This window comes from Mya arenaria, chromosome 7 (assembly GCF_026914265.1).
Source record: "Mya arenaria isolate MELC-2E11 chromosome 7, ASM2691426v1".
Classification (NCBI taxonomy): Eukaryota; Metazoa; Mollusca; class Bivalvia; order Myida; family Myidae; genus Mya; species Mya arenaria.
The window spans coordinates 40991519-41013074 of NC_069128.1; the positions used below are offsets into that span (position 1 = coordinate 40991519).

General features: G+C 33.4%; 2 protein-coding genes across 8 annotated transcripts in view; one reads left to right on the top strand and one right to left on the bottom strand.

Annotated features, from left to right (window-relative positions):
* The first annotated feature begins 1514 nt into the window (after positions 1-1514).
* LOC128241146 (alpha-mannosidase 2-like) lies at positions 1515-14322 on the top strand. The gene is made up of 7 exons (XM_052958117.1): positions 1515-1637; positions 1845-1923; positions 2619-2770; positions 4139-4309; positions 5161-6333; positions 6817-7052; positions 14259-14322. The coding sequence occupies exons 1-7, from the start codon at positions 1515-1517 to the stop codon at positions 14320-14322; spliced, it is 1998 nt and encodes a 665-aa protein (XP_052814077.1).
* LOC128241477 (uncharacterized) overlaps positions 14022-21556 on the bottom strand; it is a 135851-nt gene continuing 128316 nt past the window's right edge. For all 7 annotated transcript variants that reach the window (XM_052958423.1, XM_052958425.1, XM_052958424.1 and 4 more), the window contains 2 exons: positions 15730-15839; positions 14022-15244 (listed from right to left, as the gene is read on the bottom strand). In XM_052958423.1, the coding sequence (XP_052814383.1) occupies positions 15228-15244; positions 15730-15839 (127 nt within the window). In that variant the 3' untranslated portion in view covers positions 14022-15227. The remainder of the gene's footprint in view (positions 15245-15729; positions 15840-21556) is intronic.

Genomic DNA, 21556 nt, shown 5'->3' on the forward strand with positions numbered 1-21556 from the left:
CGCCGACAGAAACTCAATAAAACACAAAAAAATTATAAAACAGTAGCTTCTTATTATTAACATAGATATTAAACGGTGGTCACGTAAAACATTCATGTTGGACAAGGAAAATACTTGAAATGGCTTTTAACGTGGTCAGTCAGCCTGTATGCACATTATATTGCTGCACTTTTGCCCCAACCCGAAGAATCCCTCGTGCGTGCTTAATAAAAAACAACGTTTAATGGCCGAAGGGAGTAATTAACCTTTTGACACCGGTTGGTCAGGTATAAACAAAAAAGTGTTTTAAGAAAAGCAAATAATGGACAGGACCGGGTTACAGTTGCCTTATTAACAGTAACCGATATTCTGATGAAAGATACATTGTCCAAAGCCAACCAAACACGAAAGGCCATACATATAACGCTACATACTTGAAACAAATTACATATAGTCGAGGCTCCGTCTTAAAGGGGCTGTACACTGCATGATGAAATAACGAAAAAAAAGTGAGAAAATTGTCGAAAACTGACATAAACTTGGTATCGATGTGTACAATGAATTGAACCTTACTAACTGAAGTACCACACAGTTAACAATTAATTTATTTTTCGCAGTTTTTCGTATTTTTCAGATTACTAGGAATGTTTACTAAGTATAATTTATTCCTTAAGCGTGATTGGCTAGTGGATGTTATCACGTGATATTACCAAGTTAGGTATATAGCTTAAATATTCCAACTGTTAAGGGTAAGCCTTCAGTGGATACAACACTGGAGTGCAATTTTGGAGACCCGGTCTCCGACACGACTGTTATTTTACATTTTGGTATTTTTTTACAATTATAATATGTAAGAGTAAAACATTTTATTAAAAATTTGTCCTGAGATTCGTTACAGAAAAAGAACTTTTTTGTGCCAATCTGGTCTATAGTCCCTTTAATATTACAGACAAACTAATGCTATGAGTTCTTTCTTTTATACATATTCATAAATGTCACTCAATGACTCAATACTGTTAAAGGACACTTTTAAAAGTAAGTACAAATTTAAGATCAATGTATGAGCAGATAGATCGATAAATCTTATAAATAAATGTATCAACATTAACTATTATCGCCTGCAGGCATTATATTTCTTTCGTTTGTGAAATTTGGTGTATATATTTGTATGTATGTAAAATTGCGTTTACTGTTTTATGTACAAAGTGTTTGTGTGATCTTTTGCTACCAATTCAATCGAAATGAAAACAACATCACTTCGAAGAGGCGTGACAATTATTCTCGGAATAATGTGTGTTTGTTCATTAATTTACCAGGTCTATTTTGTGGATTCTCCTATACGGATAAAACAGTTTACTGAGAAAAATAATCAAGCACTACATAAAACATATACGGATTCCCTAATACAGCATATAACTAAACAATGGGAGGAAGCAGAAAATACCGTCGGAAACGATCCAAGCATAGACTCGAAGAACATTGTCAGAAAATATCCAAAATTAAAAACTATGAATGTTATTGAAAAATATCAAGATATGGAAACTAAGAATCTAGGGAACATTGTTAGAAAAGATACAAATATGAGCATTGAAGAAATAACCATAACAGATCAAAGACTGGAAACAATAAATGTTATGGAAAAACGTACAAGAATCCATGTAAGTGTCAATGAGTTAATGGATAAATTGGGATTTTCACAACCGCATGATTCAATTGATGCAAAGGATATATCATGGTTAACTAATAAGATTCCAACAAAAGGAATCGTTGACGAACAGCTAATGCGTACAAAACACGTAAATGAAGACAGCTTTCTTAAAGTATACGTATATTTCTTTTCACACAATGACCCTGGGTACTTACAGACATACCGCAAATACTACAATGATACCACAAGCAAGATATTGGATTTACTGCCTAGGAAGATGAAGCAATACAGGTCAGGTGATAGATGTATTATTACTTTGGCGAAAATGATGATTACGATGATGATACAGCTGTTGTTGTCATCATCATCATCATGATCATCATCGTCATCTTCGTCGTCGTCGTCGTCCTCATTATCCTTATCATCATCAACACCATCATCATCATCATCATCATCATCATCATCATCATCATCATCATCATCATCATAATCATCATCATCATCATCATCATCATCATCATCATCATCATCATCATCATCATCATCATCATCATCATCATCATCATCATCATCATCATCATCATCATCATTATCATCATCGTCATCATTATCATCATCATCATCATCATCATCATCATCATCATCTTCATCATCTTCATCATCATCATTATGAGCATCATCATCATCACATGAATCTTCATCGTAGATTTCTTCTTCTTAAGGGACGTCACATTCGTCTGGCCAGAGGCATGTTTCCTCAACGAATGGTGGAAGGATCAAACGCCATCAACACGCAATACTTTCCGACAAATTGTTAAAGGTAATTAAACATTACCTGAATTTGTTACGCTTGAACATTTTGTAGTAAACTATTTATCTTAAAAAAGGCATAGTTCGCGAAGCTTAATGTGGAATTGGACATGCTCTCAGCAGGCGGGCAACCAAACTTGGCGTTACGTTTGAAAAAAATATCAAACTGCAATTCTTTCAGAGGGACGGCTTGAGATAGCGCCCGGGGGCTGGGTGGTTCCAGATGAGGGCACTGTTCCCTACACCGCTTATATTGACCAGTTATCCGAAGGCCGGAATTGGGTGAAGCATAACATTGGTACATTGTCGGATATCTCTCTTGACCTCGATCAGGTAATTACAACGAAAATGCTATATCTGTTGTGTTTTTAATTGAAATGCACTTAGAATCGTATCGTTTTCATTTCTAGAGTCTATCTTTTATTGACATGAACTAAGTAAATTCGGACTGCTCTCCAAGGAACCAACAAAGGCTGTGAATATCGATAGTACAGTGAAAACTACAGGGAAAAGCCCAGTAGCAAAAAATACGCACTCCCGGACTCAGTTTCTGTAAGACTGTGTACGATAACAACATAAAATCTAAGTCGGGGGCGACAATTTATGGCCTTCACACGTTACCCACAAAATTGATGTGAATATTGATAATATTGCTGTCATATGGACTATGATTATCATGAGTTTGGCATTTGTTTTTGAAAGAACATATGCGTACCCTTTGTACTGGTAGGGGTAGGTAATCCAAACAAGTTTTTTCATAGTGATATGAAACCATGTAAACAAAAAATCTTTAGGTTAAAAGCGTGTTATTGGCTTTAAGTTTCAGAGTTGATTTTAACTGATTAACACTATTCAAATTTTATAATATAAAAGTCTTTAAATACTTATAATAACAAAAGTAATTATGTCTATTCTGCGAGCATCAAAGTTTAATGCTTAAAATAAGTAAGTTCATGACAACCACGTCGTTACGTACCTTGCTTTGTGGCATTATGCACCATCGAGGGCATTTTGCATAATAATAAACATGAGGCTGTTGTACTATTATTCATAATGTATTTGAATAATGAAAAATATATGCTTTATCTTTCTGTGGACCAAGAAAGGGGATGGGGTAATGGAGTAATATGTAAATATCAATATCTACTTCTAAATACAAGAAATTTCTATTCACATTTAATGCGCTACAACCACTAAATGCAACAGAGAAAAACAAACAGCAACATAATTTAAACAACAACTTAATTAGCAAACGGTTTTCCAATAATAAAGTCCAAATGTAATCTCTGCAGAATAATTTTAAAAATAAATGTTCCATCACTGTTGATTTTTCCACTTTGATTTTACTCTCTACAGATATAAAAAACTTCCCTTATTACATAAACCAAATAACGTTCATGAACGCACCTCAAAAATCCCAAAGAGCTTCTTTACCTTTCTGACACAATTACTAAAATATTGTTTATTTCAAATAATTTCTATTCATTAAATTAAAACATAGTTTACTTCATCTAGGTCGCTTTGCAGGAAAGCAGGTTAATTCATCCATAAAATACTGAATTTTGAATACAATAATGATTTTGCGATACATATGAAAAGCATATTTCACAGCTTATAAGTGGATGATTGTATACTGTTTACACTTGTGAAGATCAACCGTGTACTTTTCACTGTTTAATTGTTATTTGTATTTCACGTTAGTTCGTAATGTTTGCTGGGTCCCGCTACATGCAGCGACATTTTGGGGTTCGTCAAACTGTTATAAAAAGAATGCACTCTGGAATTAAAGAGTTCATGATGCAAAACCAAATGATGAACTTCTGGTGGCGACAGGATTGGGATACGAGTGGTGAACACGACACTTTTGTGCACGTGGGTAGTTTATTACTTAATACTTATTATTATTATTATTATTATTATTATTATTATTATTATTATTATTATTATATTTATTTATTTATTATTCTTCATTCTTCTTCTTCTTCTTCTTCTTCTTCTTCTTCTTCTTCTTCTTCTTCTTCTTATTCTTCTTCTTCTTCTTCTTCTTCTTCTTCTTCTTCATTTTATTTAATTGTAATATACAAATTCTTCACTGTAAATATATAGCTACAAATGTATCTGAAAGTATATATACAACTGTATTTATGGATGTAATTATAATTTACAGCTATAGTTAAAAATGAAAAACTACAGTCGAACTCAGCTAGATCGAACTCCCAGGGACCGGCGAAAATACCTCGAGCCCCGGAAAATTCGATCCGAGCGGGATTGTTTACTTTCAGTATCATGAAATCTGTCAATTAAGTTTAGTTTGAGCCAACGAGGAGTTCGAGTCAAGCGAGTTCGAGCCAACGGGTTTCGACTGTTCAACAGTCATAAATTATTTAAGTTATATTTGTTGGTTTAGCAATAATATTTAGAACAACAGTATCTTTGTAAATATATAGCTGAAGCTGTTTGCATACCATTTTTGTTTCAATAAGATGAACAATGTCCAGAGACCATTCCACCTGAGAAAGATTTTCTCTAAGAACAAACTTATATCGACTAAAAATGTTAAAAGTTTAAACTATAATCCAATTTATTTAGAATCATTTACTGTAGTCAATACCTACACGATACCAAATCTAGGTTCAGTTGGTTATGTTTTGCTTGTAAAATTGGTTTGCTTTGCACGGACATACCCACGAACATGAAACCATTAATATTCTGTGAAACTGCAGGTGGAACCTTACGATTGGCTTAGCTTTGCAGACAGTTGTGGCCCGGATAGAGAACTATGTTCAGACCTTGACCTTGGCATTGATGTTTCGTTGCCGGACCTGGACTCCCCAAAGGTCAACGAAACTATTAAGTTACAATATAACTCTTATAAAAGCCTAGACGACTTTACGACAAAACTTGTAAACCAGCTTCACCTTAAAAGCGCTCACTTCAAACATAAAAGCGTTCTACTACCTTTGGGCGCATCTTGCATTTCGACAGAAAGTGAATGGGACCTTCAATACAGAAACACAAAAATTATAATGGACTATATCAACTCAAAACCAAATTTCAAAACAAACATTGTGTTTGGTACGATGAAAAACCTATTTGAGGACATAAAACCGTCCAGCAATAAAACCGATTTGCTGTACCCTGTAATAACCGGGGACTTTGTGCCATATGCAAACGATCCTTTCTATTGGAGTGGTTATTTCACCACTAGACCCTCTCTGAAAAGACTTGGTCGAGAAGTACAAGAGTCGGTGACAGCAACTGACATTTTCCTTGCTTTGGCTACAATGAATCTTGCTCGTACACCACAAAAACGCTCTGAACGTCTTAGAGTTTGGACGAAAGAAATCATCGATTGTAGGCATGAAGTGAATATATTTCAACACCATGATTCTATTACCGGAACATCAAGGGTAAATGTCATATCAGACTATGAAAAACGCCTATCAAAAGCATTTGAGAAGTCCCAAAACATATTGGCTAATTTATTGAGTTGGCAAATGTCTGGAATAAAGCGGGAGACGGCTTATTCCTCCGTGATACCTTTAACGTATGGAAACCAAAAAGCCTTCACCATCAACTTCATTGAGACGAATAAAACAAATATTGTTTTACAGTTTGTCAACTCCTATCACAAAGCTAGACAACACGAGACAACCATTGAAGTAATCATTCAGAACAATAGATGTATTGGCGTATTTGACAATATTGGAAACAAAGTGAAATACAGAGAAGAATGCATTTCCGAAAACAAGCGCAGACTATCTTTCGAATTCAATATTCCAGCTATGGGATGGGTGATTTATAACGTGACTAACAATTTGGGTTTGTTAAAGTCAGAATTATCGTCAAAAGGTGATGAAAATAGTGAGGACAATGATTCAAATAAAGAAAATAAGGTGTGTGAAAATGCATTTATCAAAGTAACATTTTCCTCAACAAGAGATTCCAACATGATACTGTGTAACAAAATCGATGGAGTTTGCATCACTTTGAATGTTTCGTTGTTGTATTATAATGCCAGTGGTGGGGCATATACAACAGGTATAAACGGAACTATTACAAGACTTAAGACCGATTTGATTTATGAGACAAAATTGTGTGCCTTTACATTGAGGGACAAACAAAATACGGTCGTGTTAAATGCAAAATTTGCAAATACAAAAGGCCATTTTGGAAAATTATTACAAATCAATATGATATCCCACCTCCTCAAATTTGATAACAAATTTTCTGGTGATCTAGTCTTAAGCATAGGGACGGAATTAAACAGTACATTATATACAGATACAAATGGCTTATGGTTATCAAAACGAGTGTTTCGGAAGCAATTAACCTTTGGTGCTAGCGTGTATCCCATTTCATCATTTGCCGTTCTTCAGGATAAAGAACGACGGTTGAATGTATTTACAAATTCCGGTCGTGGTGTAACAAGTCCCAAGCCGGGCACGTTCGTCGCTTTGGTTGATAGAGTGGCGCAACTTAGAGAGTGTGCGCTAAGACAACAAGTTAGGGAAGATAAGTTGGTGAAAACAAGTTTGTTCCTAACTGTTGAGAAACGAACTACACCAAACATCAATGACAAAAGGTTGTCTACAGAGAGCGTGATTTTAAACGGGTTAGTGCAGCAACCAGTTTATGCATTTCTCTTAGAAGAATTTCCGGAAAATACACCGTCTTATTACTCGTTTGCAAATAAAGACTTCGGCAATTTTCCGGAGGATGTAGTCATTGCTAATTTCAAAGTACTATGGAACGAAGAACCAGACGTTCAGGGCCAAAAGCCACTTGCAATAAGCGTAACGTTATATCGCTATGAATGTTATGACAACAAGAATCAGTACGTTCATGTTGACCTAACAAAGCTCTTCAGTTTAGATGGTACACTTGGGTTGTTTTCATGTAAGGTACAATCTGGAAGTGTTTCCTTGGATTTGTCTCAAATGTGTCGTGTCAGTCTGCAACAAGCCGAACTGGTTACGGTAATAGTTACTCTAATCGATATGAACTACAATTAATTGTTGGTAGGATTACTCGATGTTCAGGATAAAAAAGAAGTGATTTTACCAGTACAATAATAATAAGACAATTATCCTAGACACTAAATACATTTTTGCTAATGTACAATATGTGACTGCACTGAATGATCTTTTTCACAAAAGTTAGAAATATCGTCGTTGTAACGTTGATTATGTGTAGTTTATTATTTTCAAAATAGATATTTTTCATGGTTTAGTGAATAAATTAATTTTTGAATTGACTGGAGTTAAAATTGATATTTATGTAATTTGTATCCAGAAAACACGAATATCTTTTGGATATCACCAAAGGAGGATTCTGGTTTAGATTTTGTGACTTTAACATTTAAACACTACTACAGTAATTATGTCGGCTGCTGGATCGGTCATCGTAGTTACTTCTACTACTACTTCTACTACTACTACTACTACTACTACTACTACTACTACTACTACTACTACTACTACTACTACTACTACTACTACTACTACTATTACTACTACTACTACTACTACTACTACTACTACTACTACTACTACTACTACTACTACTACTACTACTACTACTACTACTACTACTACTACTACTACTACTATTACTACTACTACTACTACTACTACTACTACTACTACTACTACTACTACTACTACTACTACTGCTACTGCTGCTGCTGCTGCTGCTGCTGCTGTTGCTGCTACTACTACTACTACTACTTCTACTATTACAACTGAAAACAGATAATACAGATACTACTACTACTACTACTACTACTACTACTACTACTACTACTACTACTACTACTACTACTACTACTACTACTACTACTACTACTACTACTACTACTACTACTGCTGTTGATGATGCTACTGCTGCTGCTGATGATGATGCTGCTGCTACTACTTCTACTACTACTACTACTACTACTACTACTACTACTACTACTACTACTACTACTACTACTACTACTACTACTACTACTACTACTACTACTACTACTACTACTACTACTACTACTACTACCAAATAGTTATATCTTTATCAAAAGAAGACACATTAAGACATATACAATCATATCATTATACAATAAAATATTTTACAAGCAAATCATTCAACATGCACTCTGACAAAACCATTGGTATGTGAATAAGCATTAAAACACAATCGACAGACACACTTATTATATAATATATAACATTTTATTAAACACAATAATATAGAAGTAACCCAGTATTGATTGAGCGCAAGATATTCTTTATATTTCTGCTTCAATCCTGCCAAATAAGCGAAACAAATTTACATAAAGAGGAATACTATTTCATATTTACATTGCAGCATATGAGAACAAGTAAGAATCATACTTCGAATTTTAATTATACTTGGAAAAGTTGTGTGTATGTCTTGTTTTGTTGGCCAATTTGTCATTTTGGTATCGCTTCTACTGTCAATTACTATTGTAACTACTGGACTTGTCCTTTTAGTTCGATATTATCAGTATCAACCGGAAGGTAAAAGCACCTTATAACAAAATATACAAGGGAGGAGGATATATATCTTTTATTTGTATATTTTACCGCATACCACATCGACATAATTAGATATGTCTTACAAAAATAATGGATTAACAAAATAATTTTTTAAATGTTAATTTAAATACATGAAAAGGCATTGATAACTATACAATTCATGTTTGTTATAAGTATGTACAATTATAAACACATAAAATTATCAACTCACAAAAGAGAATTGAGTAAACGCTTATGATAATCTGATAATTGCATGTACATGTACTTTGTATACTGTTTACTTCTTGTTTATGAATGTTGGCTCCATATTACGCGGAAAATCAAAGTCTCGATGTCTCAAAAGAGGACACACATGAATAATAAAGAGTATGTAAATAAAGTCACAACACATTTCGTTATAAGCGGAACAAATGTTTACATAACGGTGATATCAAATATTGATGTTGCCTATATTATACTCTTCATGATTCGCCCATTGGCTCTTCCTCTTCTATTGGCGAGATTCGATTGTCATTGGACGCTTTCAATACTTCAGTAAAATTCCTTTCTAGCCATGAACCCAATACGTGAGCAAAATTCCTTTCTAACCATGGATACAATACGTGAGTAATATACCGTTCTATGCTTATGAACGTTGGAACTGATCCCATGGCTCCGTAATCAAATTATCGAGGTCTTCACACACACACACACACACACACGCATACACACAACCACACACACACACACACACACACACACACACACACACACATACAAAATAAAGTCAAAGCTCTTTAAGCATTGAGGCGAATTAATGCTGATAGAAGATTAATTTTAAGTCGTGTTGCCTAGTTGTTGTCGTGCTGTCGTGAGCTTTGCATTCTCTCCAGTCTCGAATAGATATCATTCAATATTACAGTAAACTTCCTTTCCAGCCGAGCTTCCATTCTTTACAGTTTCGTGTCAGAGAATGTATACATGTTCTGCACGTTGATCTTTTCTAAAACATGTTTTATCGGTGTAACAATTGCCAATGACTGGTTGCTAGCACAACCACCATGGACCATTCCAATACACGCTAGCGATTTATCCGGTTGTTTATGAAACACTAAAGAGCCCGAATCTCCCATTTGAACAAATGGTGCAGAATCCGTGCTTGTAACTTTAATCTGTTTGTGCAGTTGTATGGGATATCTCCCCTCTCCATTGTCAATGCATGCTATTTCACGAGCAGAGACGCTTCCACGTTGAAGAAAAACACTTGTTGAATCGGTTGTACTGCTAAACTTCCATACTTCAACGTCACTGTCTGTTGCAAGTTTTGTGAAGTCTTCTATCACTCCAGATTCGTATACCTTACTAACTTATCTTTGTGAACCTACATTTGCAAAGCAAAAATATTAGTTTCAAAGTTTTCTATTAAAAAAAGTATGGTCGGATAAGTAAAAGCTATTATAAAATTTCCATTGAATAAATGAAAAAACAACAACACACTAATGACATGCATTGTGTTGCAAAGTATGTTTTGAACGAACTTAAGTAATACATATTGGTACCTTTAGTGGAAAGTCTTGCAAAGTTGTATTGAAACAAAGTAAAAGACTGTTATTGTTTGAACCCAGAGTATATGATATTTTAAATACATAACAAAGTGTTTTTATTGTTGAAATTATTTACATATATAACTTGTATAAAATTACCATTTTGTGGAAACAACTTAGTATATATCCGGAGAGAAAACATAATTTATTGTTTTATGTATCACTAAGCAATGACAAGTTAAAGTCTAATAGTTAAAGCGAATTTGTTCAAGTACTATCTTGTTTCTAACTTGTAAAGCAAACAACATGGAAAGGCAACCAAAGTATTTCTTCATTGTATGTAATGAAATATGTACAATGAAAACCATCGGTTAGTTTCTCCATGTGATTTCAACGTATAAGAATTATTGTTTTAATCAGGCAAGTATAACTCTAAAACATAGGTAAGTGCGGTACATATCATTACGGGGACGTAGGCCCTATTTCGCTCACCAAATTATAAAGTAAAGAAAACAACTTTAACAACAAAATACTTAAAAGCATTTGAATAAGATATGAAAATGACAACTATTCAAACTATGTGAAAGGTCGATGAATTGGGGTCGACACTATGCTTCGTAGAGGGTTAACAGTACTGTTCAAATAATTAGAAAAACACGACCGTTCCCATTGGTATTTGTACTGAACTAATATGACAAATATTATTACTAGTTTGGTGAAAATCGGTTCGAAAGTGTGGTCATTCGAATGTCTAAAATAACCCAAACAATACTAGTACTTAATCTTGTGACAAACGTTTGACCCAATATGATCCATAATTAGACCTGCGATTTTAAATTTAATCAGTAATATCCCTTGCTTTTACATTACGTATTGTGTAGAAACGTGGCAAATACTTTTTTTGTAGAAATACTTCGTTTGGAATACCAGCATTGTTACCGTTTTAAAATCTTTAAAAGTAAAATGCAAATACATATACTCGTATAAAACGTTACTATTTTAGTACAACATTTATATGTTAGTTCAGACATATTCACATAAAGTTTGAGTTCTTCAGTTGGTGAGCATGGAAACTTGTTCAGTTTTCTTGTTGAACTTAAGGCGACCGAGCTTGTTTCTGTAGTTGTTTATATAGGTATTGACATTAGGAGCATTAATAAAATATTTAATTGTTTTGGAAACCCGGCAATTGTATTGTGCATATTATTGCAAAAAGATTTACATTACAACCAGACAAAATCGTATTGTTCAGGAGTAGAATTCAACTTCAATTTTAATAAGATTGATGTAGATTGATGTATCTGATCAGATTGCATGAAATGAATTAGCAGCATATACAATGAATATACAATGAATGAAGCTAATAGTGTACCACCATAAAACTAATTTAAGGTGTATAGTATCTATAATACTATTGGTCGTGGACAGATTTTTTAAACGAACTGACTGACAAAGTTGAAGTTTAAAATATTCTTAAATAAATGAAACTGAAAAAACGTTCAGACATATAGAGTGAGTGTAGACCTCTTCCTTGTGAATCGAATCCAGTAACAAACAAACCTATCAAGGATTATATCAACTGCGATTGAACTGTTTGCTCAAATGTACTTTGTACGTCATTAACCCTGAATAGTGCTATGACACAAAAACATGTTAATGAAATACGATTTCAATTGATTTGCAATCAATTGCATACACTAACTATTATGGATGAAATGACGTTTCAAATGGCCTTACAAAATGTGAATGATGCTTTTTACTAAACAGCCTTCAAGACAACCTGCAGGAAGAACCGGATTTGTACTTAATATGTATAACGCAAAAGTTTTAGAATTCGAGGACATTTGACAAAGTAGTACTCGTTTAAATGCTTTAAGATCCGAACAATACGCAGTCGATGGGTCGCAACAGCCAAAAGTATCCGGAACGAATTAAAATGTAATATATTCTAAACGAAAATAACGCATTTCGAAATAAAATACAAAGGATTTACATAACATAAATATTTATGAATGTATAAACAATCAATGGAATAGTATGAATAAATCGATTTCGTATAATGATTCATTAACATTAGAATCACATCCGTATTTGATAGATAACGCTAAAAAAAGAATATATAGGTATGCATTTTTATAACCTCAGTTCTGCACTCCTATTTCTGAGTGTCGTGTTTTAAATGACAGATGAACATACGTTTTTGTAAATAAAATTCCCTAAATAATTATAATCATAGTTCTTTTTCAAAATTGAATATTTAAGGAATGAATTGCGGGGTTGATGTCATAATCAGGGTCATGAACGCAATTGGGCTGGTCAGAGTGTGTGTAGTCCAAAGGATTTTATACCCTCCTCCATTCATTACATAGACTCCACACACTTTGACCAGCCCTATTTACTTATATTTACACCAATAGTTCATTATTTCATTCAATAATTGTTAAAAAAATACTTCATTTTATTTAAGAAAACCTTTCAGCAATCATTTCTTACCCATTATGTAAATAGAACGACCCGACTTTAACCGGAAACATTTTTTTCAAATGACGTCACAATAACACGGAAAAAGATCAACCACTTGAAATCACTTTTAAATGTATTATTGAAACACTTATGGCAACAACACATTTAAAATATAATAAATTAACACTTTCTAAAATGTTGATTTATATTTACGGGACATGCTGACACAATACAAACAATAACAAGATCAATAGTTTACATGTATATTGTTACGCGATGAATTGCGATCCGAACATATCCGAAGATGTTGCGTTTATCGATTGATAAACGCAATTTCCGAAAGGCAGTTCATTTAAGGAATGGAAGTTGAGGTGTTAATACTTTCTTATATTAACCGTTTTTGGGTTTTTTATCAACATAAACGATATGTAGTATTTTTGGTGTTAACGTAAGGAAAACGTGTATGAGTAAACACATAGCATGAGCATGTTGAAGAAAATATATCGTTACGCAATGGTCTTGCATTATATCAACTGTGTAATTTTAATACAAAAAGCGTAATCAGAATAAATTATTCATTAACAGTCTTAAAGAATTGCAAGCTGTTTATTTAACGAATAGCTATCATTGTACTATAAGAATCGATCTACATCTTATTTAAGTAGAGCAGGAATAACTTAAAGAACATCCGATGTGAACTACCGATACTTTGGGTAAGAATGTCATAAATTGTGGGTATGAAAATCGGGGCTTGCAGGATGCCATTTAACGGAACCGAGGGTTAGGAAGTGGGCATGTTGGATAAGTAGAGCAAATAAAAGCAAATTTTTATAACCTATTTTACAACACTTTTCTTTTTATAAAATTCTCATTTCGGTAAAGTGTTCTGTACAAACTTCCCTAAAATACATTAAATTGCAGTGATAAATGTTCGCTTAATGTTATAGATTGGAGTTATTATCATCAAAATATTTTAATTAGCAATGCCAAACCAAAATTGCAAATTGAATTATGAGAAGTTGTCACGTTAATCAGCAAACCACAAGAAGGACACCAGTATAAATTAAGCCTCCATCCGAAAGACTTTGGTTTAAACAGAATTTATTTTTTATAACAAATAAACATTTACAACATACACATATAATATATAGAATTGAGGAGAAAGCCATAGGCTTGTATGAAACCTCTTTTCTAGGAAGACTTTCATGTATATGTTTCTAATAACTACACTTAACGAATTATTTTAAGAAGAACAAATTAACATGACGTTTAATTATACTACCCTTCGTGTTCCAGCTGTTACGGATTTCGCCTACTAACAAGTTTACCACGGCTCAAGCCCAGTATGGAGATGTTCTGATGTTGCCGGTTGTTGATTCGTGTATTGAATATTACTCTGAGTTGTGCCCCCAAGTCCCTCATCTTACATCAAAGCCTGGACCCGCCAATGTTCTTAAAATATACCTTCGGTATCCTTTAGGTAAAACTTGGCTTTTGTTGTTGTTTTTAAACCTGAGCCTTCAAAGCAGGGCAAGCATGTTTGATATGTTTGTGGTGATTGACGTCTTCTACGTCGGTAGATATAAGGATTCTTTAATATTCAATCTTAATTGTTAGCATCAGTTACAATTAAAACGAACATAAAAACAACGCGCACACAGACCGCATGGACAATTATAACATTCTGAAACTATAGATTACATATAATCCCCTGATAAAGAAGTATTATTGAACATAAGCATCATGGAAACACAGTTATAGCCAAATAGTATTAGTTATAAAGTGGAATGAACAAAAGCAAAAATGTTTAACTTTTTCATTCAAACATACAATGGAAATACAAGGGAATATAAGCTGACATCAAAATAACGAATTATGTTTTAAGAGGCACAAGGATAAAGCCTAACTTACAAAGATACACATATCAAATATGGCTTCCAATTACTCTTCCAATGGAATAGAACTCGTCTCAACGTTTATTTACATACAAATAAAATGATCATAAAATGTAGAAGTTCCTACCAAAGTTAATAACATTTCAAATTATGTCCTTAGATTTTTAAAACAACTACGTAAACATCTTATACAACACGAAAATTTCATTTTTAACACGAGTTCATTCGAATATATAATATCCACAACAGGTGAACTAAGACAGTATACGGACAATCGACCGAGAACGTCTATTTCCAAGTGTCCGTCTGGTTCAACATGCGCCTCTTTTATTCCTTTGCATGACAACTTGCTATCATATCATTTCAGAACTCAGTGCGACTTCGAACCTGAAGTTATTAAACATTATAAATGAAATGTTATCATATAAGTGAAAAACATGAACTTGGACATTGCCTTGTCTGCTTACTTATTATCATATTGTATTGTCTAAAACTGTCCACCGATATTAAAACAAAGGTACTACATAAATCATGAAATACTGTTTCAAGTTTAACACTTTGTGGACGATATATATCCATACAATACATATATTTCACGATGTTGAAATTATCCTATGTAATCTGAAAGAAAATAATTAATCGTGTGTATTGAAACAAATTCATGCCGTCATGTAAATTAACCATCCCTACTCCATAGTAGACAAGCAGTTAAAAACTCAACTCTATAAAGACACAACAGTGAAATAGATGGTAGAGAGAAATACTCCAGACTGGCAAACCATGCTATAAACAGAACTTGAATACATATGAAAAAGTACTTTATCATTTGGAGTATAACTATCGGCATCATAAGACTGACAAAAGCTACCAACCATCGACAGTAAAAGTCTCTACTAGTTTTTCTTCCTGATCTTTGTTCGCCTCTGTGATGCCTTTGGCTGCCAGTTCCGCTTTCAATGTCCGGGGGTAGTCATAGTAATCTCTATACATATAAGATAAACTATTACCATAGGCAGAGTATGTATGTATTTATCGAAGCCCGAAGTTGTTGTCAAATGTCTAAAATTAAGAATTAACTAAAACTTTGCATGTACTAAACGTAGGCCGGACTTGATACGCAAGTTAAAAAATAGAAGGTATACTTTAACTATACAGACATAGTTCATTACTAATAGGAGCTTCTGAAATCACCTCCTTGCCTTATTGAGGATGGACTCGCCATATTTTGCCTGCATAGTTTAGTTAATAATAAACAGCTACAGGTCACTGATACTATCGAGATATTCTATCAGAATTTAAGCTTTGTTTCAAATGAAACGTAAAAAAGCAAACTGATTGTAAATACAAATATAGTTATTATCTTACTCCCTAATATGTGTCTACATTCTTTACAGTATACAATTCCTACACTTTGTAATTATTATTTAAATCAAACAGTATATATAGGTAAAAAGCTATAACAATTATAATACGTGTTAAACTAGTTGAGCCCATTCACGAACTGAGATATATTATTTGGAGACCACTGAACGGTATATTTAATTAGAGCTACGTTGCGGTTGGATGCTTCAGTGCTCAACAATGTTAACTGTCACAGCAATTGCGAAAGGGAAATTTATTTATCCACACTAAGATTAACTAAGATTCACTAAAATGTTCACGTGATACATGCATAATTCGTCTGGGTTTCAATTAAATTCCTACATTTATTATTGTCGGACTCATTCTAAACGTTTCTAAAGCAGCTTAAATTCGGACAATACAGATTTCTTAACAATACGTTGACTTAGCGGTATATATTTGGGAAAAGTTCCATGATACTATTACACTGTATACATTTCTTTGCGTGAAGGCAAATCCATAATTCAAATGTTATTTGTGTTTATAGATGCAATTTCCAAAATTTAGAAATTTCCAAAACATGTCTTTATTATTCAGCACACAGGATATAGTACCAAAACGCATGATAGGTACACACACAATAGAAATATTTTACAGGAGTAGTGTAATCGGATGCTCAACGCTCGTCCGTTTGTGATCACTGTATCAGAAGGCATAACTTAAACACTATGTGGTGATGGGACTTCTAATACATGTTTATAATGTTTATATAAGTATGTGTAGAGTACTCGTGCTTATAATTTCTAATTTGAGATTTTGACCGACAATGACTGTCAAATAGTTCTTAATTAATTATAATACAGATATAAGGACATTTAGTACAAATCTTTTATAAAAAATAGTGTAAACACTGCATTGCACTCAATCTAAATATTAAGAATGGTAATCACACAAATGTTTTATGTTTCATATAAGATTATAGAAGTGAGCCAACACGATAAAACAAGCGATTTTGTTGAGTTGTTTTTTTGTCAAAAGTTCTCCTTCCTTAAAAAAAATACACTTTCAATGTTTGCACATATTTCGTATAATCAGATCGTGCAACTGATCATAAAAAGTAGCCCTGCGATTTTGTTTATAAAGTTTTGGATAGTTTAACTTATTCTGATAGGGCTGATCAATGAAATGAAATTTAGAAGATGAGAGAAACGAAAGAAAAGAGAAGAATATTTAAATGAATTTAAATTTATGCATCTGTGTCGTTTAATATATATTTTACTCCTCTGCTATGTATCTAACTGATTTTCTGTCACATGTTTCTTAAATACACTCAAACCTGTACGAGTTGTATCAACGACTTCGAACTAGAGGACTGAAATATAGTCCCATCAGGCGAACACCCGATTGTCTATACAATGACGAACCAGCGTTTACGTACAATAAGACCAACTGTATGTGCTTTTTAAACGGAATATAGGACCTCCCGCGAAGCACGTCAAAATACGTCATTAGCGCAGAAGATACATGCTAATTATTTTAAAAGAAATATCTTGGAAAAGCAACTGCTATAAATGTAACAGAATTTGTATAACTGCATATTAATTTCTTATCATTTAAAACAAATACTACATATTTAGGATTTGACTACCCACTCAAGAATTTTTCGAGTCAATCATATGGGTTTCGACTGACGTTTGAGACTAAATATTACGTAAATAATACTGACACCATTTAATACGATGACAACATTGATACCCATCTCATGGACGGCGACGTTGTGCTTCCGTGAGCTGTATAAATGGTTGCTTTTTAAATATAAATTCCCTTTTTAAACCAAACACGCTGATGAAACATTGCATTCATGTACTATATCATTTGCGATTTATTTTTATATTTTTTTTATATTGTATGAATAATTATATGATCATTCCGATCATTACGCTACTATATCCACGCTGGAATGTCATTCACTCTAAGGTTAAAATAAACACATTCATTTACAATTGTATTTTGCACGTGGTTTTCATGGTGTACTATAGAAATAATTTTCCGTAAATTAAGATAAATTGTTTAACTAATTTTACCCATGTCACTGAACCCGCAAATACGTTTATGAAGCTTTATTTCAGTTACAAGTACATGTTAACATTATTATATTGCTTCATAATTTCACTTCGATAACATCTTCTTTACCGATGTTTTATTGTCCTCTATAGTCTGTTGTAACAAATGTTACCATGACAAATAAAGGTAATTGTTGTTGTTGTTGTTGTTGTTGTTGTTGTTGTTAGTTATCATCCGCATAGTAATCAACATAAATGTCCATGTCAAATACAGAATATTACATGAGGAGTCTTTCAGTACGAAATTATTTAGAGCCGTAGCAAGTATCATTTAGTAAGAACAAAATCGTATTTATTCCTGTGATGAGCATTATGATATCAAGACTTCTAAACGCTGTATTCTACCGAATAACTATACTCGTCTGCATGTTTCAGAAATTCTTATTTTATCTTCTTCGAGACGTTTTTTTGTGAGATGACGAGTGACTGTGAGTTGTGTATTTCAATTTATTAGTTAATTGTTTTGTGCATTTCCCGGGAAATTCGTAAAACAAATTCAGACAAAGATAAAAAAGAAAATATAGCATTGAATTAATTTTCTATTAAAACTACACTTTAATGACGAGGACAACATGAGATCAGAAGTGATCATTTCGGGGTTAAAATATTGGAAAGTATTTAATTTCATCTGCATATTTCTTTTTTAAAATGTTGTTGAGATTTATTTCCAATGACATAAAATTACATATGGCTTAATCTGCTCTTTTGTTCCCAACGATTTAGTTCGCAAAAAAGAGCTGGCTACAAATCTTACTAGATCATGTTAGTTAATTGTTAAAATCTAATTCGGAATATTTCAGCTTTATGTTTTAAATACAATATAGCGATATAATCATGCTACACTAGTGCCGAACAACGTACCAATATTACAGGTTAAAGTTTAGCTTGTTTAAATTATCTGTCACTGTAAAGTGTATAATGTACAGACTTGAATGAACGGAATGTTAAAATATTAATCTTTAGTAAAAGCTTTTAAATCATTTCAATAAACATTCATTCTTTTAAATAATCATGCTCATTAGATCAGATTCTACATATTTGTCAAAATACCGTGGGCCGATCTTTAAGTGCACCTGAGCAGGTAGGTATTCATATAATACTAGATCCGTGTTCCTGCATAAAATGGCCTGGTAATATTGAATAGATATTTTGCAGTTTGCAATCGTAATACCAAGTGTTCATGCTATCATTATAACTATGAACGGTAAATGTTCAAGTTAACAATAAATGTAATATCTTGTTGAATTATGTTTTGCCATTAGACAGTAATTATAAATACCTGCAGCTGTTTGTATACGACGACTTATATAATTTGTCCAAATGTTATGTTTCGGGAATTTTGCACATTTACATTATTTGATTAGTTTATAGTTATTATTGTATACATATCAATCCACTTAACCAGTTTTTAACAATTGACAGTCAAGCGCTCAACTATGTTAAAAAAAAACTGTTTTATGTTATCGGACTCTATGCACGAAGTATTTTGTTTATCCTGGTATTTCCGAAATAAATACACCTTATGTCAAACCAGGAAGAAAGTGTACCCATGATTTGCATATACCTGTAAATCGCTGTGTCATTGTCCACAATATAAAGTTAAATTTACAAAGAACTACTCTGCAAAGTTAAGACCAAATTATACAAGTCATGTTCACGTGCAGTGGAATATGAAATTCGAAATTCTAAGTAACTTTTCATACATCACAAATGAAAATATGGTATACAAATAAACTGTACTAATGTCAAGTAAAAGCTTTCCAATGACGGATATAATTAAACTGACAGTAGAACTATAGTTGAACAAGGAAATGCTTGTGACTCTTTGTTGACATATTTCTTCTGAATACATACAATCTAAACAGCGGAGTCTCCACTATGACAAATTAATGTATACACTCTATCCTCCGCCGGAAGTATCTTTCTTATTGTACTAAAATGTTGTAACTAATGGAATTGTAGGGAAACAGATGAACAGTGGGTGGAGATTTCGGCGGAGGGCGGCTGGCAGAAACAAGGAACTGGTCACAGTAACAACAGCTTGTCCGATAAATAGGATTTCAGTTACTATTCATATTGTAAGCTTGCATCAAGCGCAGTATGCTCCTCAAAATGATGGGGCGGGTAGGGCGCACCCCCCCTCGCTTAAACTCATCCAAGTTTACTTTTATTTCAATACAGAAGGAAAAAAAATAGTACGCCCAAAATGTAGCATTTTGGACTAGATATTGTTATTTTTTTAAGGGGGGGAATACGCCCCCACACGCTAACTCTTTAAACCAAATAAATTTCTGTTCTGAGGGAGGGACACGTGTCAAAAGTGAACGCTTCCTAACGTATCCTGGATTCGCCCTGCCATGTCATGTACAAGCATGTCTGCCAATCATATTCATAAAGATATCAACCGAAAAATAAGATTATCTTCAGTGTCCATATGTTGATACTTTGCAAAATATTGGCATAAATACAATTTTAGTCTTAATGATTCTTAAGTATATTTTGATGAAACGAATTAATGAATTCATGCACTTTTGAAAACGTCTTTAATGCATGTATTCTTCGTTTCATCAGGGCACGTGACAATTGTCGGCAAATCTTCAAGAAAATGTTCGAGCTTTGGCGTTGCTAAAAAAATGTAGATTTTGCAAGAATGCAATCAGAAGAAAAGTTCCTGCAACAAAGCACAAATGCGGGAAGAACTGGACGGGCTCGTCAAAAGCAATGGGGCATTCCTGACATTAAAATGCCTTCAGGATTTGAAAAGGAAAGGCCTCGAGGTGAATGCATTAACAATGGACGACGACATGTCAACGTATACTAGAGTGAAACGATGCCCTTTTCCCGTCCCTTTGAAAAATAATACAATAATGATATAAACCATGTTGTGAAAAACGTGTCCAATTTCCTTTACAAAGTAAAAAACAAACCATTTCATTTGTGAAGAAGTGCTTTTCTTACGCTGTATCTTACGGATCGGGCCGTACGAGAGAACCTTGAAAAAATGATAGACCCCTACACCACCACAAAAATGACGGAAAAACTTTCAACAACGAGTCCAAACGAGAACATAGACATGATCATATCAAGAAAAGCGCCTAAAGGGTCCCATTACTCTGAGTCTGAGAGCCCTGATTTTCGTCTTTCGGCGACAGTAGCACAAAATAATGAAGGACACGCTAATATTAAAGGTTTGTTTGTGTGAACAACTAAGACCTCAAACTTACATATTTATGAA

Coding starts and splice junctions, on each gene's coding strand:
- LOC128241146 (XM_052958117.1), top strand. CDS start 1,515: ATGGAAACTAAGAATCTAGGGAACATTGTTAGAAAAGATACAAATATG. Junction 1,924..2,618: donor GATGAAGCAATACAGGTCAG/GTGATAGATGTA, acceptor CAATTCTTTCAG/AGGGACGGCTTGAGATAGCG. Junction 4,310..5,160: donor AACACGACACTTTTGTGCAC/GTGGGTAGTTTA, acceptor GTGAAACTGCAG/GTGGAACCTTACGATTGGCT.